Genomic DNA, 25,771 nt, shown 5'->3' on the forward strand with positions numbered 1-25,771 from the left:
CCTCTGGCTGGCTCAGAGGTGCAGAGAAAGTGCCACACTGCTAGGGGTGTAAAGCAGAAAACCTTCCATCATGTATCAGCACCACGACGAGAGAGGAAAACTATCCAACCAGACCCATCCAAGCTCAGACATCAGCAATAGCAGCCTCCATTAAGATTATCTAAGATGATCACCCTTCACGTCGGACATTTACAACCAACGACTAGATTAAAGTGCTTCCCTCTTACTCAAATTGTGCCAAGATTAAGAAAAGTCAGTTTTATTTTGAATAAGAGTGTGTTCTTTCTTCCAAAGATGCACTCAAAAGAAGCTGTGTGTGTATGTATGTATGTATGTATGTATGTATGTATGTATGTATGTATGTATGCATGTGTGTTTGTGTGCATGAGGATATTCTTTTTGGGCGAGGTGTGTGTACTTTGCAAAAAAGGAAAATATAAATTCCGTCCTATGTACTTTATTCGCTCCGTGATTAGAGGTTAATTCTCTAGAAAATGAATGATGTTTTTCTGTGTGTGTGTGTGTGTGTGGGTGGGTGTGTGGCTCTTGTTAAATGTCTATGTCCTATGATGCACTGCTTGTATATCTCTCTGTATATTTAAACTGTGCCAAACATATAAAGAGTTTTTTCACCGAGCTGCATGAGGCAATATGTTAGAGTAATGGCAATTGCTGGCAGACTGATTTTTTTTTTTTTTTTTTTTTAAATGGAGACTTCACAGAGACTGGAGATGGTCAACAAAAGCTGTTGGAGTCAATGAACACTGTGAAATTTGAGGACATTTTTTTCAGAACCAAATCGCTAGCATTTATTGATGCATTGCAAAGTTAAACTATCATAAGCATTGTCTGTGTTCAGGCAGCGAATATACTTATATATACTAGTATATTCAATACCTACTGATTGTACCCTCTCAAACCAGACCATTTTAATTGTCAGCTAATCGATATATATGTCAATAATCTGATAATCAAATGTTTCTTCCTATGTGCTTTTTAAAAATGACAAATTTATTTTCACTATGTTGTAGGGTTGAAGTATGTTCAAATGTAGCTCAGCTATGACACAGTTGCATGGCAAGCTTTCGTCTGTTTAACAAATTTTAGCTGGTTATAAACACTTTTGTTGAAACAACACATGAAAACCTTTGGGAACTAAAGGAATTTAGTTTGACATTTTGGGAAATGCACATTTTAGCTTTTCTGGTGAAGAGTGAGCTGAGGCGATCGATAAGACTGTCAGGTCTGTGCATTAAATACGGAACAGTGCATCCTTACAGACAGCTACGACAGCTTTATCTCATCATTCCCTGTCATGCCCACGATACACAGATATTGATTTTGAAGCAAACTGGGTCACAAGTAATCAGTCTACTGTCACACTTAGCTGATAAATCTATATGTTGTATTCTTGTTACTAGCTAGTTAGCATGAGGATACGAGGGTTTTTTTGTCAAAGGTAGATGCGATAAAAGACTTAATGTGAGTGTTATATACAAATGCTCAACTTTCCAACGGAAAATGACAAATTATTGGAGAAACTATGTGGACGGCTAGCTAGCAAGCATTCAGAAATGTCAAAGTACTTCTTTTTTTCCCTTTTGAGCTTCTTTGTATATTTTTTGATGCTACAATATATTTTGTCTACTACTAGCCTAGATGCCTAGTTAGCTTCTCACTAGCTAAATGTGGTGCAGACAGTTGTGTATCGGATTTGGGCTATGCTTGGCTAGTTGCACTGCCACAACAGAACACAGAAAAAAGACAAAAGAAATAGGGCTATAAATATAAAACGGGCTAGTCATCCATAGAGTGCGACGTTCACAACATGTCACAACACTACAATGCTGGGCAAACTAAATGACTTATGTACAGTTTTGCTATTCCTATATCAATGGCAAGACTAAGGGCGGGTTTATGGTCTCTCAGAGCTAGCTCTTAAGACATGCTGTGAAACCACGTTGGAAACAAAAATGTCTACCACAGTGGAAGGCGGATTGAGAAGCCGACTGTGACTCTCTGACCTCCACACACCTGGCCAATCACAGTGTGAAGTAATACCACAAATGTCTGCACTTATATAATGATAATGCTCCCTGGCTGCACTGTTACTTATGAGGCTCACAGAAAAATTGTGCTCTTATACTCTTTTATATATACATATGTACATGTCTGTAACAGTGCCGGTCCCATGACCACTGTTCCCAGCATGTAATCAATACCATTGTTTCTAGGTTGAAGTAAAATGGTACGTTTTGTTTTGTTTCCAACATCCCTCAAGTCTGAGCCAAATACCTTTCCCAATCTCCAGACAGGAAACGCAATAATCATCGCACCACAACTCGGTGACCCTCATGTTACTCATGACATACAAACTGAGGTATTCTACGACAACACACTCAGATCGATAGATGTACATGATTTGCACATCGTCAGAACAACACTGTCTGAACATGAGCCTGTCATTCATTACAAGACCTACAAGCTTTGTGGTTGTTTGTAGCTCAGATTGTGGTAGAAATTAAACTGCAAGTGTAGTTTACAGCACAATACTATACTGTACGATGTGTTTCATCTGAAGTTGAAAGTCATAAATTCTCCACTAGTTAGATATGCTAATTTAGTGGTCCAGCTTGGGAAAAATCAAATAACACCTGTGAAAAGCTAATGTAACTAGGTTGGCGTAGAAAATTAGCAACAACAAACACTCAGTATTCTTAAAAATTCACTGCTAGGCTAGGTAGATATGCTAATTTCAGCAGTCCAGCTAAGAAAAAAAATCACAGAAGAAATGCCTGTGAGATTTTCTTTGCCTGATGTAAAAAGTATCGGCTAATATGTCAATACGTTGCAATGTTAGTAGCACAGCGAAATTAGCACCTGCAAAATGCTACGCTATCTTTCAGCTTTATCCTTAACCAAGTATCATGCAAATGTTTTGATAGATTTATGGTCATGAAGTGTTGAAAACACACAAACTTTGTCTATTTTCAGAATAATAAAAAATGTTCAATAAAGTGATGGAGCTTACAGAATTCTGTCAGGTTTATCTGAACATTGTTTTCATGTTGATGGGACATTGCGTTACATTTGTCCAAGAGGTCAGAATTTCCACATCCATTGTGTGTGGAATACATTCTTAGTCTCAATTTCAGTCATCCCTGCGCCTCCTGAGGGGCCACATTTGAAATGAAACATGGGTGAATGAAGATGCTTGTTTGTATTTCTATACTGATCCGAAACGATATGCAGATAACCTTCGTAAATCTGTTTGTATTCTACATTTCAAAAGCACACTATGACAGCATCAACTTACTCTTTCTCTGTACAGACAACTAGGCTACTTGAGTACCTACAGTATGTGAATCAACGTGCACTACATTACGTGTAATTGCAAGCGAATAAAAGAAAGTTGCTTAATTTTTTTGTTGATGATTTTTTTGTCCACATTCATATTCACCATGATCAGGATAATGAACAGATTGAGATTGTTCAGGAGGGAACACTTACTTTCTTTAAATCTATTTCGGAGCATTTTCTTGAACATAAAAATACGACATCATGTCATCATGTAAACATTTGGGCTGATAGCGAATGGAAACAAATATTAGTTCGCTTTTTGTAAAAGGACTCTGGTGATCTACTGTATGATCATTATCATGGTTCTGTGTAGACTGTCCCATCTAGTTAGGAGGCACAGATTCATCCTATTAGCCTTCAGTTGTCCAAAAGGTTTCACCTTTTCAGCCGCATCCTTCAAAGGAGGAGTTCCCTGAAATGGGACTCTAAAGCTAAAGCTTTCTATCACCTACCACCTTCACTGTCTTTGCAGACGCGTGAAGCAGCCCCCTGCTAAGTTCCGAACTGTCTGTTATTTATAGCATTATTTAAAGACTTCGGTTAAAACTGACCAAGCAAACCACGAAAAATCTCCACACTGCCAACAAGGCTTGCAGGGAACACAAAATAGGCAGCCATTCTGTAATAGATCATAATGTTCCTGATAGAGCCGGTGCTTAATGCCTCACAGTCGTGGTGAGCAGCTATTTTTCTGATATATGGCAGTAGTTCGCAGAGCTGCATTGCCATAGACACAATTTGCTTTTAATAGCCTTCGGGTGATTTACTTAAGGACTCGACAATGTTAGCTTGATAGATTAACGATATGGAGACTTATGACGTCAAACCCATTCTACTGCGTCCAGGCTGAGATATAACCATAAGAGGTTTATTTTAACATGAAACACATTATTTTTCAAGCCATCATCACAGTGTGTGTGGACATTTATCAAACCACTGCAATTAAATTCCCCTCTTTTCTGTGGGAGCACACACACGCATGACAGGATAGTCACAAAATCTGAAGACTTCATTGGCAAGGTGGTGACCTGTCTCCCTAAAGGAGAGGAGAGAGGCAGATCACAGACATCACACACTTAAAAACATCATTTTCAGTTAGTTTTGCATCTATGGTGCAACGCAACTTTAAGTTGTATACTTTAACATACACGCTTAGTATGTTTACTTAAATAAATCATGAGTCATATACATAAATTACAGCTGAATAATACTGGAAAATGTGAAAATGCACCATCACGTTTTCCAAAGTATTTCATAGTCCATAGTACCCCCCCCCCCCCCCGCCCCCCAACATATCTGAGACAATCTAAGAGTTTCAAGACATTCACAACCACAAAACCACTAGTTTTCAACACAAAGAAAAAAATTGCCTTTTTAAAAGTAATGTGGGGATTTTTTGCCATTATTTCAGAGTTAACCGTGTACAGATAGAAAATATGGAGAGGGAGAGAGAGCCATACAACAAAGGTCTCTGACCAAAATCAAACAAGAGACGTTGCAATTACTTGGAACACAAGTACACAAGGCTGCCAGGACGCCGCAACAGAGCAGCATTTTTCAAAGTGAGAACTGAAACTCACTGAAACACAGCACAGCTCTAAGCCACCTTACCAGAGCCTGGCCAGGTCATCATGGTGGACCTGGAGAGATGGACCGTCTCGCCAAAACCCTGTCAACCTCAGTGACTGTAGCACCCTGCAACACAATAGCAGTCATGTGTGAAAGAAAAAAATCCCTCTGCTGTCTCATAATCACTAATAAAACCAGGTATAAAAAGATTGATAAGGGGAATTATCTGTATTTTAATGGCTATTCAGTGTGCTGACCATTTCCACATCAGTAATTTCATCAGCACATCAACAAAGTCACAATGAAACTCAACACACCATGTAGATTTTTCAAATTAATGTCCTTTAAACAGATGGGAAGGCTTTTACTCTGAAACAGAACTGAGATTATTTTGAAAAGTAATTGAAAAAAAAAAAAGAATTCTTCAAATCATGCTGTAGAAATGAGTCTTGAACTTATCAAGACACAAACTAAATGTTTGAGATTGTATTAACAGCAAATTAAATCATGGCACTTAAAATTAAAATACAGTTTCTTTATAGAGAATAAATATTCAAGTAATCACACATGACAATATAGTTTATCATTACCAGTAACCTGCCATCTACAACTGCATCAGCTGAGCTGTGTGACACCACAGAGTGGCTTACAGAGACAGCACCAAGGCTTATACTACACTGAAACACATACTAATGTTGTGATATCCAATACTGAGTCTACATCTTACATATAGAAGTCGGCGTACAGCTTTGGGCGTCGTGAGGAGTCCTCGAACACGCTCATGGACTTCCTCCCATTCTCTGTGAGAACTGGATGGAGACACGAACAACCACGGTCAGGGAATTTGGATCTGAGTTTTTAGAAACCGTCATGATTCACGTGAAAAAATAAATATTACAGTCATCTGCTTATGCTCTTTTGCAGTACTGATGTTTTTATTTATGCTTAGGATAAAGAGTGGGAACCATAGGAAAATGATAGCCTGGAAAAAAAATTACCCTCTAACATCTAGAAACTTTATTGAAAGACTGTGGACTGGTGTAGTCATTGGAGAAAATTGACTGAAACTGTTTATGGTGATTAGGGCTTAATAGGCAGCTGGATTTTCATTCAAAAAGCATATGATTTTAATATGATTTTACCATAAATGTCAAAGCTCAAACCTAGCAAAGAAACTGACCTGCTGTGTCTGACTTGTTCTTCGTAAGACCGCCACAGTGCTGATGGGTCAGGACCACGATGGTGATCAAGAGAGTCGTGAGTTTCTGAAGAGCTGGAGTCGTCCTCAGACATACCTCCAACCTACCAAAGGAGGCAGACATTCATTCACCAGCGCTCTGTGTCGTTGAGATAGACCCCTCATTAATGCATCACTCCTTTAATGTTTGTTTTAAATTAGGATCACATCAGTTAAAGCTCATACAGTAACTGGCTGTCCTGAGGAGGAATATAAAAATGTCCCTACCAAACCGTTGGATAAAGATTTTCTCCTGTCAGTTGGAGAGAATCTCACTAAAACAGCAAAAAGAGGGAAAAATGTTTGAGTTACTGACTGAAAGTAGGTTACAGCACAACAGGTAACTTTAAGTAGGTTACAGCTGAACTGTGCCATGTCAACAGAGCAGTATAACAATTACGATACTTTTTATAAGCAGTCATGGTAAGCTCTCTGAGACTGTAAACCTGGTTTAGTAGCAACAAAATCAGCATTATACGAGGATGTCTACCTGTGGATGAAGACCTGACCAAAGGTGAAGAGGAGCTGGTAAACACAGCCGACCTGTGGGGTGAGTCGGACCGACTGGCTCCAGGCCAGGAAGCCAGCATCTACGCACAAATGGATGACACAGTGTTAGACATGATTACCAGAGCTGTACACACCAGTTAAACACATTCTGCTAACAGGAAGTGTTGATCGCTAATGTGACTTTTCGCGGCACAGGTTTGGCAAAATGTGCGCAATATTAGGTGGAAATGAAAGGTATAGCCCTCAGACAACTGACTGTTCCCATGGCAACATTATATTTCCTTAACAAAATGATCTTAAAGCCACTGTACTTGCGACATAAGAAAACAACCCTTAAACCGTCATCATGATTTGACTGAATTATAGCTAAATCTAAAACTTGGAGCCTTTGGGCCCCCAGGGGATCTGAGCTGATGACAAACTGAGCTGAAAAAAACTCCATCCACTCATGAAGGCCTTGGAATGTGGGGGTCTGCAGTGGACCTTGACTGAAGATTCAGTCGTTCAATCGTGAACTTTCACACACAATTGCACCTCCTGTTCCTCCCTCAAGAAGAGGGGGAGCAAAAAACAGGGAGGCGTTCAAAAGAGGCAGAGGGCTAATAAATGCCTCACTAAACCCTCATCACAATGCACAGGTGGGTTACATAAGATAAATAGATTCACATGGTTGTTGACGCTTGAACCGTGTAATCATTACACAGTCACAGGCTTCAGGAGGCCACATGGAAGACTGAGTGACGTTTGTGCGCCATGAAAACAAATTAAGTTCAGCCAATGTGTGTTTGAATAAAGTTATAAGATAAATATTGTGTTTTGTTTTGGTTTTTTTTAAATTAATTTTTTTGTTTAGGATCAGTAAGTGGTGGATCGGTGGTAACACATCTTGAAACTATCCACCTCCTGCCCTCAGTTTGCATTATTTATTTGCTTTTTGCAAATATTAGAGTCATTCTGTGACACAAGCTTCTAACTGGTGAAAGATTACATAACACAAAACAGTAGCTACCAGGTGAGAGTTCTTCTCTGCCATCTGCTGGCTGGAAATATTTTTTAGGTTTGGAATAAAGGTGTGTTGTGTGTGTACTTACAGGCTGGGAGGTGCTGACTGTGTTCATGTCGGCTGAGATGGGAGCTGCAGAGTCCAGGCTGAGCCGGGCCAGACGCTCCGTGTCCCCCGCCCTCCGAGGGGACAGTGACTGGGATCTGGGAATGTGAGACAGCGACCTGGAAATGCCATGTCTTTCTCTGTCCGCCCCGCAACCTCGTCTCCTTGCGAGGGTTTGAGGTTGTTTCCTCTGAGGAGAGGACGTCCTGGGTCTGCCGGAGCGCTTCGTGCGCCTCTTTATCATTGGCCTCTGGAAACAACAGAGCTGACTGTAACAAAAACAGCTGGGCTTCCTGGCTGCTTATGTTAAACCTTCTGCAAGAACTAGCACTAGGTGCTAATTTGATTCAAATGTTCATTTTCACTCTTGTAGTCCTGTCAAATTTTTTTCTGTATTGTGTCAGAAGCAACTTGCCTCCAGCTGGTTCACAATTCAGCTGCCAGGCTTCAGAACCAAAATATCATCATGTATATCCCACCTGCCAGTGTCATTGCACTGGCTTCATTATGGAATTACTTTGAAAATGTTATTACAGTAACAATAACACTACAATAACTGTTAAAATTACAACAATACATAACATAAGGCAATAAAGTGCAATTTGCAGCAATTGAAATGATTATTAATATAATTATTGTTGTTATCATTGCTAAAAAAGGCCATGCAGACAGTACCAGTCCACAAAGAATGGACTGGTACTGTCTGTGTGTCTAATATGGTCCAATTAATGTGATCACCTCAGGAACAGTGTAATTTAACTGAATATGCATCGTCTACATAGACTTTGATCCATATAATATAATCTCTACCATGGCTACATTGGGGTAAATGTTGATCTCGGCATCAGCTGAGCACTCAATGATGGTGGTTTTGGTGGAGAACTCCAACCTCGGAGCGATACCCTGAGAAAAACAGAGAAGACATGTTTGAACCATAATCACATGAAACTACAAAGATCACACTCATATCAAAGGGTTTGACCTACTGGAAAGTAAGGTGCTCGGGTCATGAGAACCTCTCGGTCCACTCCAGAGAAGGAAGGGACCAGCTTGGGCTCTGGGAATAAGAACCGTCGAGCATCTTCCTCAAAGTAGGCCAGAGTGTCGCCTGCTGCAAACGCAAACACATGTCTGTTACACAGCTACTGTAGAGACATTCTAGCAGGAATGCTGTTACTTTAAAGCTTCTGCAGCCCTGTGATGAACAAAGAATACAAAATACGGACATGAAAAATAAAGAGTCTCACCAGGAGGGACCAGCTGCACCAGATCAATTCTGACCGTTTCATCTGAGAAGAAAAGAAATCTACAGTATCACCACAAAAAGACAAATCTCAAACATGTGAATCATACATAATAACATGAATATGTTTTATCTTATCAAAGTTTATTCTTCACCTTGGAATAGTAGTTTGAAAACTGTATACATTAAAATATAACTTACACTCGAGCATTACAGCGATGTCTCCAGGGTCAACTGCATGTCTGAAAATCTGGAGACAAAATTAGGTTCCTCATTTCACAGATGTTAACAATATACAATATTAAACACAATAAAATAAAGTTTATATATCTACTGTATGTACATTCATTCAGGCATGTCTCAATGGACTTTAACGAGAATGAGAATAACTAGATCTAAGTAATCACCAACTGAAACCATAAAAAAAGCAACACATTGGACATGGATTGTGATTCAGATCCTTTTCTAACTAAGATTACTCAAATGTCATTTCATCATAGCCGCCTCTCTGCTCCGTGGACAACAGGTAAAGACCTGCCTTTTCAAAAGTCATCTTCTCATGAAACAGCAGAGGGAAGACAGCAGGGAGACATTCAGACTGACGGTACTGGCCCATGAAGCACATGCTGAGGTAGATATCATCTTTGTATGGCAGGTGAACCCCAGGACAAGAAACCTCAGGGGAAGAAAAATGGAGAAACATAAGTTCAAATCAGCTATTTTCTACTTGTTGCCAGTAGAGATGAACAAAAGTCCCATATTACTTTGTGCTCATTTCCCCTGGTTCCAGTTTCCCCTTTTGTCGCATAATTTAAATTCACTTTAAAGTTGGAAACATCAAACCATTATCCCAAATATATAGGAAGTGACCACACTGTCAGACATGTATATTCTGTACTGGACAAACTAGCTTTACATTGCAATAAATAAAAAAAAAAACAATGCTAATGTGGATCATCAGCTAGCGAGAGCCCTAACTTTTTACCTGGGACCTGGAGTATTAGCCTCTGTCTTTTAGCACATTATCATACAGCAGCCATTAAGTACACATTTAAGAGCCTTTCTCACGGTTCTTGTTTTATTATTAGTCAGCAGTCAACATTAAAATGTTATGGAGCTATTATGAATTAGCCTGTTAGCTAGCAAGCAACAGCTAGTTAGCCAGACATCATTTAAGCCAACAAAATAAACTTTTATCTCAGTGACACCCTGTTAAACAGTTTAATTACAGTGCTACAGTTCTCTTTTCAGACTCTTTTTCACAGCAGACATTTTGACTTGTCCTAGCAGGAGAAGCACAGGTGAAACTAATTTCATTAATCATGGCTCGTTTCCATTAAGCTTGCCAGTAAACCCTGACAGTGAGCCAGTACATATAATACCCGGAACCAATTCACCTAAATGGAATCCAGTTATTTTTTCAATCTTATCATTTACTGTTCTCAGTATCTGTGTTTTAACTCTTTAACAGCTTTACCTTGTGGTCACAGTTGGCTCCCTGCACCAATACACTGTCCTGATAATTAAAGTAGGCAACACAACCCCTGTAGCAACTGTCCTGAGTGTGAGCCTTAAGAATGAGGTCAGTTTATATCATAGACACACTTTTAATTTATGTACCCTCGTGTAATATATATTACTTAGAATATATGTACATGTAGTGTTTTCTGAGCTGTAATTAACAGACCCAAAGTATTAACTTCTCATAAAAATGTTTCCTTTCAGATGTAAAATTTTCACTGGTATTTTAAGATGTGAGTGAACGGTTCACTTGAGCTGAATGCTACCTCCCTTTTGCGGGCAGCTTTGTACTTAATAAATCACCATATTAATTTATTACCAGAGAACAGTGAAGTGGGTTTAAAAGTTTGAAATGTAACAGATTTAACATATATTTGCTATATAAGATATATGCCGAATTGCAGAGTGACCCTTAAAGCTTCATACATCAAAGTAAGTCCACTTCTAACAAACGTTTGCCTTTGCTGGATAAATAGTTAAATAAAAATGACAGCGATAGGAAGGTAGACTGGTGTCGGACGTGCCGTTCTCCGCACATAGGACCGATGAAGATACAGCAGGAAAGTTTAAGAATGAATTAAAAAAAAAAGACTAATCTTACCGCTCTGAACTTTAATTCAACCACCACCTTTAATGCTTTTCGAGACATTGGACTCTCCGGTCTGGGGTAATAACACGGACTAGCAACAGCTTCTACTAAATAAAACTAACTCTTCTCAGGTTCAGCGTCACCTTTCTCTGTCACCATGGATACTACAACTTCCGGATTTAGTTGTTAGTGCAGCAAGGGCAGTTCTTCCCATTCATAAATATTGCCCGCGAGTATATACTGTCTGACCGTATTCATACTGTTTATTTGCAACTTCCACAATCTTTCCAAAAATTTCACCTGCCTATGCTGCGTCTGTTAAACTCTCTTTATTTACTTGCTTGAGTTTCATTGGTCACGTGATTCCACAGGGTGTCGTGTTTCCTGTCAATTTTTTAAATTAAGTTTTATTTAAAATTGTATGTATCACAATTTATAAAGGGATATAAACCATGTAAAAAAAGGGCTTTCACACTAAATTTCATTTATACTGTGCTTTAGTTATTGTGCACGCAGTATTAGATAATTTTTCTATTTTTCAAATTATCACAATTACCATATACTGAATCTGGGGCCTATGGGCCCCCTGGAGGTCTGGGGGTCTTGTCCTGGTGTCCATTCAGAACATGCCTATATTACCTATTATATTAGTATGCTAAATGTTAGTTCATGCTGGCATGGAGCAACCCAAAGATTCATTTCAGAATAGGTGTAACCTAATCGGACTAAATACTTCACTCCTGTTGCAGTTTGTTGTGGCTTCATTCAGACCAGGTCTGGCCTAAAGTACAGGCAAAGAGGACAACAGTCTGAGACATTGCTCTTTCTTCCACATTCAAATGCAGTGCAGGTGGTCTATCAAATCCCTGGGCTCCGCTTGCAGTATCAAGTGTAGGCCATGACTGCCCCCTGTGGCTTCTTCCCATTAGCTACTATATGTTACATCACACTACAAAACTCCTGCTGGTGTCCTTAAGGGGCCTCTGGTCCCCAATACTCCTCTGGTTCACCTTGCATGCTTTGACTGACCAACACATCATCCAAATCCACCTCAAAAATTAAATTTCTTTAATTCCATTTCGTGACTGTGCTGTCAAGAAAAATCAATAACAGGAATTCCAGAACCAGTGAGAATGATGGTCTTTATCCTGTATTAAATCTTTTCTTTTAAATGGGTCCATTTGGCACAGGTCTGACAGCTTTAGCTTTCGGCTCCAAACAAAAAGGATAAAAATCTAAGTAAAACATATGTTTGTGAGCATAATAAACGGCTCTAAAAAGCTGTAGCAAAACTGAAATATTCTGCTTTTATCAGCAGTCCCACAAAGCTGAGCAATTAAATCAGCACAACTTAGAATCTTCAATAAATATCTAGTAAAAAAACAAAAAGCATTTTGAAATTTTAAACAGAAACTTCTGATTATAGCCTTTGCATCAGTAAATCCAAACATTTTCATTTTCCTATTCCCTTCGTTCCTGTAGCATCAGACGGTAGAACTTTGTTTGGAGTTGTCCGTGTGGGATAAGTGTTAGGTTCTTTTCCTGGTTTGCTCTAGTGTGTCGGTGTCAGGGTCGGAGTCTGAATCTTCCTCCTCTTTTTCCCGAACGGTTGCTCCGTCCTGGTCGACGGCCACAGCTCCTTTCCTCTGAGGCAGGATGGTGAAGAAGGCCTCCTGCCAGCTGCCCTTCTCCAGATACGCCAAGATGATCTCAAACACTGCAGGACGGATGAACAGCACACTTGAGAGTCAAAGCGGGAATTAGCCAACTCCACAACCAGCCGAAACTGAGACTGGTCACTTTGTTACACACTTACACTTTGGTTTTTGAAAAGCTACAACAACCTTTGCAAGGTCTTTATATATCAAGTATCGTCCCAAACAACATTTACTCACTGAGCAGCAACTAAAACTGGTCAATGACAAAAGCTAGACAGAACACACTAAAGCTATCTGTGCAGTGGTTTAAAACTAACCAAATATCAGTCTCATGTATTGGTCTGACACGTGTACTCACCATGGTTGACCGCCAGAACCTTCCGACTGTTCATCTTGACAAAGCTGCTGAGAGGAAGTTGGGCGTGATCGATCCCCAGCTCCTTCGCCCTCTCAAAGGTGATCCCCTGGAAAACCACGCCAGACCAAAAAAACAGTGACCAGCGCAGATCAGAAGCACATCTCTGTGATCCGTTCAGCCGTGTTTCTAAAAACCAGTAGCACTGAATTCAGTCAAACCTTGTGATGGTTGTGGTCCACCAGGCCTCCGATCACGTAGGCCTTTTTTTGATCCAGCTCCTCCAGCACATTGGGAGAGTCTGACGTCAGGTACACCAGGTCTTCCTTAGCCACAACTTCGCTGTAGTGCTCGGTTTTAAAGGAAATGCCCTGCACACACACATGCAAGGACACACTTAGATATATGGTACTAGCACTCGTCTATCTAAGAACTGATTTGCATTTGTTTTAGACACTTTATTGGTGTTTTCAATACATTTAATAGAGTTCTACTTACCTTCCAGTTCACCCATCCTTTGTCCTTTTCATCCATGCTCTGTTTCAGCTGTCCACCCAGGCTTGTTAGGTAGAACTGGAGAAGTAAGAGCTGTGGTTACTCATCAGACAGGATTGGCTCTACTGGTTTGTGTGCTGGTCAGCAGACACTAACCTCTACTGGATGTAGGGCTCGTCTGTTCTCAGCATAGCACCGCTGGATCTGTTTGTGAAGCTTCCGAACATCCTGGAAAGACAACAACAGTTAGCGGTCCGGAGATTCAGTGCCTCAAACGTCATATCTCTGAATATTCACATACATCCAGAGCCTCCCAGAGCAGCTCACCTTCATCAGCATGAGGTTGTCGAAGCTGCAGTCCACCACCAGCCTCAGAGAGCTGGGAGTCACCTCTCGGCGTGGACGTTTCCTGGGACTCTGGCTGTATGCCCCCTCCTCTTCCTCCTCCTCCTCCTGATGATGACTCTGCCTTTGCAGGCGACGCTGCTGCTTCCTCTCCTTTCGTCTCTGCCTGTGGTGGACACAAAACAGATATTGCTACATTTGGCTTGGCTAAAGAGAACTGGGTAGACTGGGTCTACCCTGGAAAATACCACTGTGATACTGTGTTGTAGCAGCACACACGCCATGACATGTTATATGAATATACACTGATATAGCACCTCTGTGGTTTAGATTGCACTGCTGCCAGTGTTAAAAACCCCTCACTCACTTTCGGAGCTCCCTCTCCTCTTCCCATTTCTGTTGCTTCAGGAGCTTCTTCCTTTGACTTTTGGACAGAGTTTGGTTTTCCGCTGCAGAGTCTCCATTGCTTTCCACAGTCTTCTTGTTATCTCCATCATCGCTCTGCTGCTGGGCTGAAGCCTCAGCTTTCACACTCACCTCAGCCATCTGTGAAGAGCCGGGGGGGGTGACTGCTGTCCGTTAACTAACGCTGCCCTGTCGGCTAGCTGTTGATGTTAGCTTACCGGCTGCTCTTTGCGGTGAGCGAACTGGCTGCATTTAACAACAAGTGGCCGCTCTTCGCTTAGCACCAGAAACCAGATCCGTTCAAAGGTCCTTTATATCCAACCATACGAGTCAGGCACAGCGGGAAGACAAAGTAAAAACACCTAAACAAGCGGTTCAACTCAGCTACTCTCCCACATGTACCGGTTTATTATGCTGGCGCACACACACGACGTCATTGAAGCGCGCCAGATGTGTTCAAACGCTACCGGAATTATTACACACAAGCAACAGCAATTGAATCAGTTGGAATAATAACATTACTGTGTATAATAATAATAATAATAATAATAATAATAATAATAATAATAATGGTGATTATTATGGAAAACGTTTCAGTTGTTTCTACCTGATAACCGAATTAACTACACGTCGCGTTCAAGTGTAACTAAATAAAATAAATCAAGTGCTTTGTCCATTGATGAAGAAAACCATGAATAAATACATTAGTTACTACTGCTACTTATAACCCTTTATATTGGGTGTTGACTGCAACACAGAATGCATTGCAGACTGCTCACAGGCTTATATGTGTGTGTGTGTGTGTGTTATGGCTCAGGATGTAATGGAATGCACCGCAGACACACTGGGATTAAATGCCTCTGTGTTTATGCAGTTAGGGCTCTGCAACATGATCCAGCATCCCTCACCTCCACCCCACTCCTAACACAGTTACTATATAGGCCCAGAGCCAGCAGAGAAGCCTTTAACACTGGCTGCTTATTTAGCACACATTCCAGCATCAACAGGCGCTAAGCCCCGGTTTCAGCCTTGCAAACACGCCACCTGCAAAGCTCACAAACGAACATGTTTTTTATTTGATGATTAGTATTCCAGTTTTTGTTTTGTTTTGTTTTTGTAGTCTTAGATGAGCTACATGCTGGAACTATTTCTTGATGAACAACTTTGTGCAGGTTTTGATTTTTGGTCTCACACAGCAGTGCCAAACCTGTGACGCCAAGACTGGGAAGCTGAGCACAATCACTGCACCCACCTGATGGTCGTCAAGAAGCAGTTTCACCCAATACCACATATGTTTAGATTTCTGTTTGTGTAAACAGAGTCAGGCTAGCTGTTCCCACTGTTTCCAGTCTTTATGCTAAGCTAGGCTAACCATGTCCTTACACCACTTACAGTAGTGAAACTCCATCTGCTCAGTCATAAAGTGATAACACAGGTTTTGCAAAATGGTTTCATGTTTATTGAACTTTCACAGCCCACAAACACATTTACAAACAATACATAATGTAACATCCCTTTCAGCGTTTGTGACACTGTACATTTGCAAAACACATCAAAGTGAAAAACCTAAAATTTGTCATCATATTTTAATTTTGGACAAAAAAAAAACATTCTCATTTCTCTCTCCACCTGAGTCCCTGCCCCCCTCCCACTGTGCACTCATCACTTTTTTCCCAAAAGTCTTAAACATCCTTGGCTTTTCTCTCCATGATAAAACTACTTCCTTTTACCTTCACAACATTTACTGCCCATGCTCATTTCATAGTTTCCAAGCAGCAGAGTCACCCTGCTTCAAAACCTCTGCAACAAAAAATCTGAAACACCAAAGTCCCAGAATCATTCAGTGAAGCCTCACGGCATCAGGTCCTCCCCAAACCTGTGAGAAAAAAAAGTATTTACACTTATAGAAAATTTCACTTCTCTAAAAAAACATGTTTTGGGCAGAGTAAAGCTGCAGTGTGACCTGCAACAACCACAAAACAACATAATGAAAGATTTTACCATTTCCTGAATAAATAATAATTGAAAAGACCTAACCCTGTCAGTGATGAGTTTGAAAAGACAAATTGTAAATAAAGAGAAAGGTAGATTACACAGTGGAGTTTTAAGCAGATGGTTTTTGGAACACTTGCATCACATCAGATTTGTAAACAGAATTAAAAAGTGATTATATTTTTTACCTGTGCTGCAAACCTCTATAACACACAACGAGGTCATTTCATATTTTATTTTGGCACACAATCGGAAATCTGACAATTTTATTCAGATTTCTTCTTCTTTTAAAGGGTTTTAAAGGGTCCATTCACCCAAATTACAAAAAACATATTTTCCTATTAATTTCTGGTGGTATATGGACATGCAGATGGTTTTGGTTCTATGTGTCTAGGTGTTAGTTATTTAAAAATGAAAAAAAAAAAAAAAAATGGACTGACCAGCAGATCCACAGTTTGTGAACTATTATATACAAAACAATCAACTCAGTGTCAATATAGTCACTTAGAAACAGTGACACACATAGAAATACACATTGAATGGGGCTAAAAGGTAAATCAGTTTGCAGATCACACAGCTGAGTCATGCTACAGGTCTCTCTTTGCTTTGCCCGCTGAATATGATCCAGAAATCATCTTTTTTAACTTCCAGTGAAAAGGAGGAGGAGTTTTATTTTGGTGTGACCAGAGAAAAGTGAAGAAATCTGATCTGAGCTCAGCACAAACTGACTCCAAGTGGTCACCAGATTTAAAAAAAAAAAAAAAAAACTTTAAAAGATGCTCATGCTGTACTGTGTTATATGTACACACATTGTTCATAAATTGTTTGAATGTTCTGCTTCATATGCAGGACATGTGCATGGTGAGAGATCTGTAGGATGTCTACCTTTGTACAGGTTCAGTACACACATTAAATTAGCAGTGTTGTAATAATAACACTTTTTTTTTTAGCAAGTGTCAAGACACAAGAATGAAATCCAGCCCACCAGACAGGGCACTTCATTGGCCAAATATATGGATAACACAAATGACCTTATCGTCTACGACACATTACCCAATCCCAAACTCTACACAATCTGACCTGTTAAAAAGCAACATTTTTCAGTGAAGTGGTTCTCAAAGTGGGGAAGGTGGTGGGGGGGCCCCCCCTTGTGGGGGCACAGAGCCACTGCAGGGTGAGCCTGGGTGAATGGGGGGGAAGTAAAGAGGAGAGATAAGATGAATAAATATGATTTATGTGCTGTGTATGTGCTGAAAGTTATTTAACTACAGCTCAGCTTGGATCCTCTTTTAACCGTTTGCTTCCCCCCATCATTGTTAATGAGTGATAACAACTGTGGTTTGAGGGGCGTGATCTTTTTTTACAGCTTCGAGAAAAAGTTTGAGAACCACTTTGCTGGCAAAGTCAATGCAAATACAACACAGGCCGATGTTTTTTACGTCTTTCAAATTTTCACAATGTGATGAGATAAAACAAAGCAGGAAACACAGGCCACACACACACACATCTTCACGTCCAGCGTCCAGTCAGAGTTCAGCCCTGCCAGGAGCAAAGAAAACAACTTATGAACACAAGATTTACAACGTAACAGAGGCATTTTCATCAGAGAAAACTTTGTTTCAGCACAGGAAATGTAGAGTTTTTTCCCCATCAAGAAATCAATGCTTCCTCTAATGTGACCGCAGAACAAATCACATGAATGATGCATGGAACAAGTAAACTGCAGAGACCTCTGGTCTCCCTTAAACCACTGGACCACTGTCCACAGTCTATACAGTTTAAGTACATTGTCTGCAAATCTGCAAATTTTGAAATAAAAAGTCTCTTTACTGAATTCAGTGGATTAGTTTCATATATATTGTATTTTAATTGACTTTGCAGTGTAAACACACTTCTCTATGAAGGAATTCCATACAGAACAATAGCAAATCATCTATTTAATGTTGTTCTCTCATTTCAACATTTTGTATTCATGTATTTTCCAGGCAGGAAAATTTTGGCACCAAAAATCAAACTTGAACTAACTGTTTTTTGGACCCTCTGTTACCCTTAAAATACCTCCTGCTAGGCCCTGAAGCCAAAACCCGGGTCCCTCACTGGGCACTTGGGTGCCAGAGGCACCGTAATAACAGTTGCTGAGGTGGATGACATGACTGATTGTCCACTGACTTTTCCCATACACAGTTTTGCCCCCAGTCTTTTGGATGTAAACCAGCAATCTTCCAACTCTGGAGCTCATTTCTCCAGCCTCTGGACTTTCAGACTACAGACCATCTGTTTACGTTACAAACATAACCGAGCCCTTCCAGTATGTGGGTCTCATTCTCAGATGAAAAGGGGGAACTCCAAATGTCCAGGGCGACCTGCTGCCATGTTTGCATGCTGTGTTTATGTAATTGCTGATCAGAGGCCATGTGAACCTGGCCTCTCGCGCTGCGCTCCTATAAAAAGCCCACTGACCCTGCTGCGACTCTGACCTGCCAGGCAGCCTCTTGATGTCCGGCAGCAGCTGAGGCTTTTCCGTGTATACACATAACAAACTGCCTGCCACTGCCTGACCTTTTTACTCCCCGCACACACACTATGTCCACGACGCCACACTCACACACACACACATTCAAACACCTCGACCGTGTAGAATCTTATATCAATATAACCCTCTGCATCTCTGCTGTGGTATCAGAGCTGCTGCCTGCTGAGGTGCTCAGCTGCAAACTTTATCATCACATAAGGTCTCTTCTTCATCCAAGTTGAATCCTGGGAAATGACTGGCTGAAAGCTTTATGTCCACTCATTGCTGCATGGGGAAAGCACAGCCTGTCCACTATGCACTCATGGGCTTATAGCTGATATTACCCTGCAGTGTGATACCACAGTGGGTCCCAACCTGGAGGCTGAGGACACCAGTTGTGGTAGAAAAAAAAAAAACTGTAGTTGTTAAATTTAACTCATGACATATTTTTTTCTCTACTCTTCTCTGGTTTATTTAATGTGAACCTAGCCGTTTTAAATAAAGTTTTATCGAGAATAAATTGTGGAGTACTGAAAAGACTGACGCTGACAGGGGACTCACCTGTCTGGGTGAGCTGCTGTTTATCTGTGCTCCACCACGAAGCTCATGGTGGTCCCATCGAACGATGGCGGGGCAATGATCCGGGGCCCCTGCTGCGAGGTGATGCTGATCACTGGCTGCTTGACGCCAGAGAAACCCTGCTGCGGCCTGTTGGTGGAGGCCTGCTGCTGAGCTCCAGACGCCACCTGGGGAGATTTTCCAGTTGCCATGTAGAAGGGACTCTCCATGTACATACCCTCCGTCTGCTGCGACGACGCTTTCTCTCCACTCTCCGCCTCCGACTGCACTGACATCTGTGACTGCACCAGCGTCCGGGCCGGGATCACCGAGGGCGTGGGCATGAAGCCCGGGTAGATCATATAAGTGTGTCCGTATGCTCCTGGACTGAGGGCCAAGGGTGAGATCGGCATGGGCACAGGGGTCATGGGAGGCTGCGGCATGGGCACATCTACATATTGGCCTGTTTCTGGGTCAAACAGGCGCTTGGTGGCCGGTTGCACGGGGGTGTCCACCAGATAGTAGTTTCCCGTGGTGGGATCCAGGAGCATCTTCCTCTGAGTGGCCTGGAAGGGGTCTAGGGTGGGAGCAGGGGTGATTGCTGGGGAGAAGCAGTACACCTGAGGCTGATTGGCAGACATCCCCAACGGAAGGGAGTGGTAGATGGTAGCAGAAGGGATCTCTGGTGTGCATGTCTCCATCACAATGCTGGAGCGTTTGGCGGTCTGGTTGTGGTCCTCCTGGCCCCTGGCACCGGATACCAAGTGTCCTGGAGGGGTGGTTGGGTGTGGCTGAGTGGTGGATGTATACACTGATGTTTTATCAGCACACTGTGCTTGTTTACTGCTGCTGGCGTGAGATTTGACCGGTATGGTTAGGTAGTTGTCAGCTGAGGCGCCTGGAAACTCCTGAGACGACCTGTCCACCTCCTTCCATTCAGCTCCTTCGTTTCCACTCACCTTCGACTGGCTGATTTTTAACGACACGGGCAGTTTGGGGGACTTTGGGACAAAATTTTTGACGCTGAAAGGTGTTTGCGTGACGATGCTTGGCTGGGTCACCTTCGCTGTTGCAGAAGCCTTAAGGCTGGAGCTGAGGCTGAACATGTTTTTGCTGCCTGTGGTACCAGTGGTTTGCACTGACTTAGCAACCAGGCCACCGTCACGGCTACTGGACATCTGAAGGGCCTTGAACAGGTCTTTGTCTTCCCGCCTCAGCAGACTCTCACTGCTGCTGGGGGACGCTGCGACCCCTGCTGACACCTTGTCCGTGTTGGGGTAGGAGTCTCTTCTTCCAGCCTTGTTGTCCATGTTGAACCCTCTGGACCCTTCCTCCTCAGGTCCTCCTCCATGCTCCTCGCTGGCTAGCAGTGAAAGCACGTGGCTGTCTGTCAGGGGCTGCAGCTCATTCTTCCTTTTCCATTCGTTTTTCTCAAACACATAAAGCTGCTCCATGGTTTTCACTGCAGCCTGGAGTTTTTCCAAAGCTACCTGGTTCGTCAGTTTCGATTCAGGCTTCTTTTCTGTGACATCTGATATTTTTTCCTGTTTTCTTGGAGCTATTCTGCTTTCGATTCTCAACCCAATGCCTCCCTCTGAGGAATTATTTGTGGCACCCATGGGTGCTCTCCCTGCTGCCCATTGCGGGGGAGCACCTTTAGCGCCCTCTGGAGACGACCTGTCTATGTCCAATGGCTCCCGTTTAGACAACTCAACATTTCCAGACTGTTTTCCGTTACTGTTTGTGTTCACAGACTGACATTTGATCACTATAGGTGACACAGAATTTGGATTTCGATTTGGCATTTGCTTCTTTTGCTCTGTGCCCTCAGCTGAGGCCAAGTTTGACTTATTTTCGTTGTCCAGAGAAACAAAGTGATATGAGCTTTTCACCAATTTACGCACGTCTCTCACTTGGTGAATGGGCGTCTGCAGCTTCCCTTTGTTGTCTCTAATGTCTCTGACCATAAAGTGCGGCACTTTATCCGAGGACTCACCCTTCAAAGCTGCAGCCAGACCCTGGCATTTGAAGTCGTCCGTCCTGATGAGGCTGGCCGCGTTACAGCCTATATTAGGAGCGCGCAGTTTGGAGACGCCAAAAGGCTCCGTCTTATTGTCCCTGATCCTCCTTAAGTTAATTTTAATTTCCGGAGACTTCGATGTAGCCACTGTCCTGGAGTCTGCGACGTATAACGTGTTGTCAGAGCGCAGTTTTATCCCTCCTGCATCTCCACATGGAGAATAACTCCTCTTCTGCAGCTGCTGTCCGGCTTCTCCGTCGCTGGACAGCAGTTGGATACTCGGCACAAACAAATGTGACATTTTAGTCAGTTTGCCGCAGCCCCCTGAGCCCCAATCCCCCTCTCCCTCTTTGTCGTACGCTGAAGGCGGCTTCTCCTCGGGAGTTTTATCGTTTTTATGATCCTTTTGAAACTCTAGCTCCTCGTCCTTCCAGCATCTGAAGGCGCTATTTTGGCTGCGAAGCAGCGTGCTTTTGGACGCTTCCAATGCGCCTTTTTTAGCATCGATTCCGACCTCATTTACCGGCTCCAAATTAGTTTCTGGTGCGGGAGCGGCCGCGTCCTGTCTCCGAGAGTCGCTCTTGGTATCACATGAGCCGCTGTCCACTATGTCCCCTAATTCATCCAGGCACATTATGGCGTAGTCGGAGCTGCTCTCGGAAAACTTGGAGCTCTGTCTGTGCAGCTCCCTGCTCCCCTTCCCTCTGTGAGCGTCGCCCTCCTGCAGGTGCGCGGAGCACGGGGACGGCGTCTGATGCGGCTCGCTTATCTCCCCTCTCTCCATCTTGCGCTCCTGCTCGAACTGCATCTTCTTCGAAATCACGTTTTTGATCAGGCTCGACGCGAATATGGCTTTCTTGTGTGTGTCTTCCATGGTTTTCGAGGGCGGCTGGCTGGCCCCTCTCCTCTGGCCGCTTGGCAAACTGTTGGTAACTTCATCTGTGGAACGTGATCCCGCTGCGTTTTGTGCAAAGCTACTTCGTCTTTCTCCCGCAGACATTCCCGATTTGACATTGCAGCGAAAATTCAGAGTCTCAGTGAGCCTGATCACCCCACTGTGGCCCTGACTGAATTTCCCCATCAGCTCTATTTTCTTTGTAGATGCGCTGTGGGGATTCCCACTCAGAGTGAAAATCTTGCTGGTGGGCGGTTTGATGCTTGCCAGCGCAATGCCCTTATAACCTCTATTGTCTATATTTTTGGCTATTTCAAACGAGGCCGTTGAGTTTTGGCGGACACTTTGGTCCAGTCCCTGTGACACGTTCATGTTGCCATATTTCAGGTCGACAAACGTGGACCACCTGTTTATCCCTATCCCGTGCTCTGATGCGGAGGACTCGCTGGAGGTGCTGAAATTGATGGCATCAAAGTAAGGATACGCCAGGCTCTTGAAGGCTCTGGCTGTCAGGTTGCGCACCTCCTTGTCAGCGTCGTCCAGCTCGCTGACAGCGCTGGACGCACCGCTGGAATACTCCGTGACCTCTTTCCCCCTCAATTTGCCGCCAAAGTGCAGGCGTCCGGGCGCGGCGATGAAACACTTCGCCCTGTCACGCAGCGTCTCTGCCTTCCCATCAACTCCCCTAAACACATAGCGGCTCATGTCTCCGGAGCGCCTGGCATGATAAAGGATATTTCCCTGTTCTTGGATGTTGCCAGGGTCATTTATAGCTCGAGAAGTGGTTCTGATTGACAGGTGGATCTGTCCCCCGCCGTTGCCACTGCACTGCTGCCGCTGGGACTTTGACACACTCTCATCTGAGCTGGTGAACTTGGCCGGATCACTTTCAAGCAGAGTGCTGACTTCTGCTGCTGCTGCCGCTGCCGCTGCTGCGCCCTGAGAGCGGCTCTGGCGGCCGTCCCCCCTCTCCCCCACGGCTCCATCACCCGCAAAAGAAGCGTAATCGACAAAAGAGTACACCTGGTTGGCATCCTCGATGTCCCAGCTGGTGGAGGAGCCCACCTCGTAGTCCCCCTCATGGTCAGACAGCTCCGAGAGCTGGATCTCGTGCGTGGTAATGTAATGGGACTCGTCCTCCGTCACGCACGGGACGCAGTCATCAGAAAGCACCAAACTAACACCATCCTCCTCCTCCTCCTCCTCCTCCTCCTCCTCCTCCTCCTCATAGTCCTCCGACTCACTTCCCCCGCTCAGGTTGTCCCCCCCGCAGTGTAACTCTTCATCCCTCGGTGTGTGTTTGTCCTCTTCTTTTTTGGACACCTCCGGCTGCGCAATGGCGCGCTCGCTTTTCTGTCCCGATTTGAGACACTCCTCAGACTTTGCCTTAAGATAATTAGGAACTGATGACGACGGTGGATCAGAGGGACCCTCCATGGTAGCCTCTGCACATTCCCCAAGTCCAGAATCCTCTTTAGCTTTAGTTTCAGTCCCGGTTTTAATCACCAGCTCGTGGTTTGGTTCCGTGGCGCACGGAGCTCCGCCGCTGCTGCTGCTAATAAGGACAGACATTTGGTTTCTTTTACCAAAGCGACAGTCTTTCTCGGCTTTTGTCCCACCTGTCTTCACATCCGCCAAGTCCAGATCGACGTACTTGCTTTCGTCTTGCGTCTCCGGGGCATCCTCGCCTCCGTGCGCCGGTTTGTGGAGCAGATCTTTGACCTGCCGGAGAATCACCGGCGAGTCCACGCAGCTTTCCTCCGTCGCCTTCATGGCTGAAGTGGCAGGTTTTCACTTACATTCGGTGTCTGACAGAAAAGAAGCGACAGAGATGGAGCCCCCCCACCCCACCCCTCCACCCCTCCGCTCCCCCACCCCACAGGATTCTTCCGTTCCCTCGGACTCAGATGGTCCTGCGGCGCAGAGCTCCGCGCCCGGTTAGACGGACGCCCTGATGACACTCTGAGGCGCTCCAGACATTCCAGCTCACCGCCACACGAAGCCCAAAGCCGAGTGTCTAAAACGGAGCGGAGACATCACTAACTGCTGTCTGTCTGGGCCACATGGTTCTCAAGCTGGGGTTCGCGGACCAGTAGGGGTCGTTGAGAGCGCTCCCAGGCAAAATTAACACTCACTCTATTTGGTTCCCTCAGGAAAATGTCAACTTTTATATAATTATGTAGGATGATAACTATATATACAGACTCAATAATAAGAATAATAAATATTTCCAATTTCTTTTTTAGTAGTTAAACCAAAATGTACCATTTCAGTTCTAACAGCACAGACTCAAAGAACATGGTTAGAACCCACCAAACAGAGAGCAGAGCCTACAGAACCAGAAGCCATAACTCTGAAGATCAGAGCAGAAATCTCAGGGATGACTCAGCAGCAGCAGCATCCCGAGTCATGCAGTTTGAAGTGAACAATATTTACATACACATATTTTCATAGCTTCTGTGAGGGATTTCTTTTTTTTTTTTTTTTTTAATAGAAAAACCAAACACATCAGACACACTTTTGTTCAAAGTGTCTTTAAAGAAAGAAAATGATAAAGATGCTGCCGAAATAAGAAATTTAAGCAAAATAAACCAACCGAAAAGTTCATTTTCACAGGTTAGGGACAAGATAATCACCTATAACGACCATAACTAAATAACTTTGTTGTCTTAGCAACAAACCAGATCAAGTGCAGACTCAGGCTCAGAGTGGTCTCATGGATGTGTTTTCAGGATATTTGGGAGTCAACAACAAGATGCTTGTTGAACAACAGGCCGAGTTTCTGTGCGGACGGACGTCTGGGCTGTTTTTAAAAATACTCCACATGCTCAAATATAGGCTCTGCGACAAAATGTGAAAACCACAGCTGTGTTAGACAAGGAGGGGATGTGGTGTGCGGCGTTTCGTGACACCTCAGACGGAGGCCGTGTGGCAGATAAACACCCGAGTGACAACAACCCGGCAGCAACACACTCCCCAATGAGGGCCGAGCCCCTGTGCACATCTGAGTGCTGTGTGAGGCCCTGGGGTGTGAGGCCAGTCTAGGGCCACAGACCACCAGGGGCCTTTGGAAGATGCCAGGGGTTTCTAAAGCATAAATAGGTCATGCCACAAAATGTGAAAACCACATTTTCATCCTGAAAGAATGACAGAGTTTTGGATCAAGACCATGACCAAGATCTTCTTAGACCTGTACCTGGGGAATAGGTTTACAGTTTCTCTCAACAATGGCTATTTTCCATGATATAATAAAGAAGGAGACTGTTTGAGACCACAACCCAGCTGGAAACCAGGTCAGAGGGATTCACTCTGGTCCAAATCTGTGCAACAGAGCTTGAGATTTCCTGACTTTTAGTCCCCAAAAACAGTTGGATCCTACATTTTCCATAATGCAACCTG

At 43.4% G+C, this 25,771-nt stretch overlaps 3 protein-coding genes across 3 annotated transcripts; all 3 read right to left on the minus strand.

Moving 5' to 3' along the window:
* Window positions 1-4,989: 4,989 nt before the first annotated feature.
* On the minus strand, window positions 4,990-11,197 carry spata6l (spermatogenesis associated 6-like). The gene is made up of 12 exons (XM_041031428.1): window positions 11,150-11,197; window positions 9,566-9,703; window positions 9,229-9,277; window positions 9,032-9,073; window positions 8,771-8,895; window positions 8,595-8,687; window positions 7,768-8,034; window positions 6,657-6,756; window positions 6,395-6,441; window positions 6,110-6,231; window positions 5,657-5,750; window positions 4,990-5,055 (listed from the first exon to the last, which is right to left on the minus strand). Exons 1-12 carry the CDS (start codon window positions 11,195-11,197, stop codon window positions 4,990-4,992), a joined length of 1,191 nt encoding a protein of 396 aa, XP_040887362.1.
* A 985-nt stretch (window positions 11,198-12,182) lies between these two features.
* trmt10a (tRNA methyltransferase 10A) lies at window positions 12,183-14,808 on the minus strand. Its single transcript, XM_041031216.1, has 7 exons — window positions 14,358-14,808; window positions 13,973-14,156; window positions 13,802-13,873; window positions 13,649-13,723; window positions 13,372-13,521; window positions 13,154-13,259; window positions 12,183-12,854 (listed from the first exon to the last, which is right to left on the minus strand). The coding sequence occupies exons 1-7, from the start codon at window positions 14,534-14,536 to the stop codon at window positions 12,667-12,669; spliced, it is 954 nt and encodes a 317-aa protein (XP_040887150.1). The 5' UTR covers window positions 14,537-14,808; the 3' UTR covers window positions 12,183-12,666.
* Window positions 14,809-15,831: 1,023 nt separating this feature from the next.
* Window positions 15,832-24,207, minus strand: c23h4orf54 (chromosome 23 C4orf54 homolog). The gene is made up of 2 exons (XM_041031405.1): window positions 19,461-24,207; window positions 15,832-17,926 (listed from the first exon to the last, which is right to left on the minus strand). The coding sequence occupies exon 1, from the start codon at window positions 24,143-24,145 to the stop codon at window positions 19,481-19,483; it is 4,665 nt and encodes a 1,554-aa protein (XP_040887339.1). The 5' UTR covers window positions 24,146-24,207; the 3' UTR covers window positions 15,832-17,926; window positions 19,461-19,480.
* Window positions 24,208-25,771: the final 1,564 nt, after the last annotated feature.

This window comes from Toxotes jaculatrix, chromosome 23 (genome assembly GCF_017976425.1).
Source record: "Toxotes jaculatrix isolate fToxJac2 chromosome 23, fToxJac2.pri, whole genome shotgun sequence".
In the NCBI taxonomy this organism is placed as follows: Eukaryota; Metazoa; Chordata; class Actinopteri; family Toxotidae; genus Toxotes; species Toxotes jaculatrix.

Excerpts from the sequence above, each read along its gene's own strand:
- spata6l (XM_041031428.1), bottom strand. The coding sequence starts at position 11,197 with ATGTCTCGAAAAGCATTAAAGGTGGTGGTTGAATTAAAGTTCAGAGCG. Across the intron at positions 6,442-6,656 it reads GGTCAGGTCTTCATCCACAG|TGAGATTCTCTCCAACTGAC; the intron begins GTAGACATCCTC and ends TTGCTGTTTTAG. Across the intron at positions 5,056-5,656 it reads CTGTACGCCGACTTCTATAT|GGTGCTACAGTCACTGAGGT; the intron begins GTAAGATGTAGA and ends ATTGTGTTGCAG.
- trmt10a (XM_041031216.1), bottom strand. The coding sequence starts at position 14,536 with ATGGCTGAGGTGAGTGTGAAAGCTGAGGCTTCAGCCCAGCAGCAGAGC. Across the intron at positions 13,874-13,972 it reads ACAACCTCATGCTGATGAAG|GATGTTCGGAAGCTTCACAA; the intron begins GTGAGCTGCTCT and ends TTGTCTTTCCAG. Across the intron at positions 13,260-13,371 it reads TGGACCACAACCATCACAAG|GGGATCACCTTTGAGAGGGC; the intron begins GTTTGACTGAAT and ends GTGGTTTTCCAG.
- c23h4orf54 (XM_041031405.1), bottom strand. The coding sequence starts at position 24,145 with ATGAAGGCGACGGAGGAAAGCTGCGTGGACTCGCCGGTGATTCTCCGG.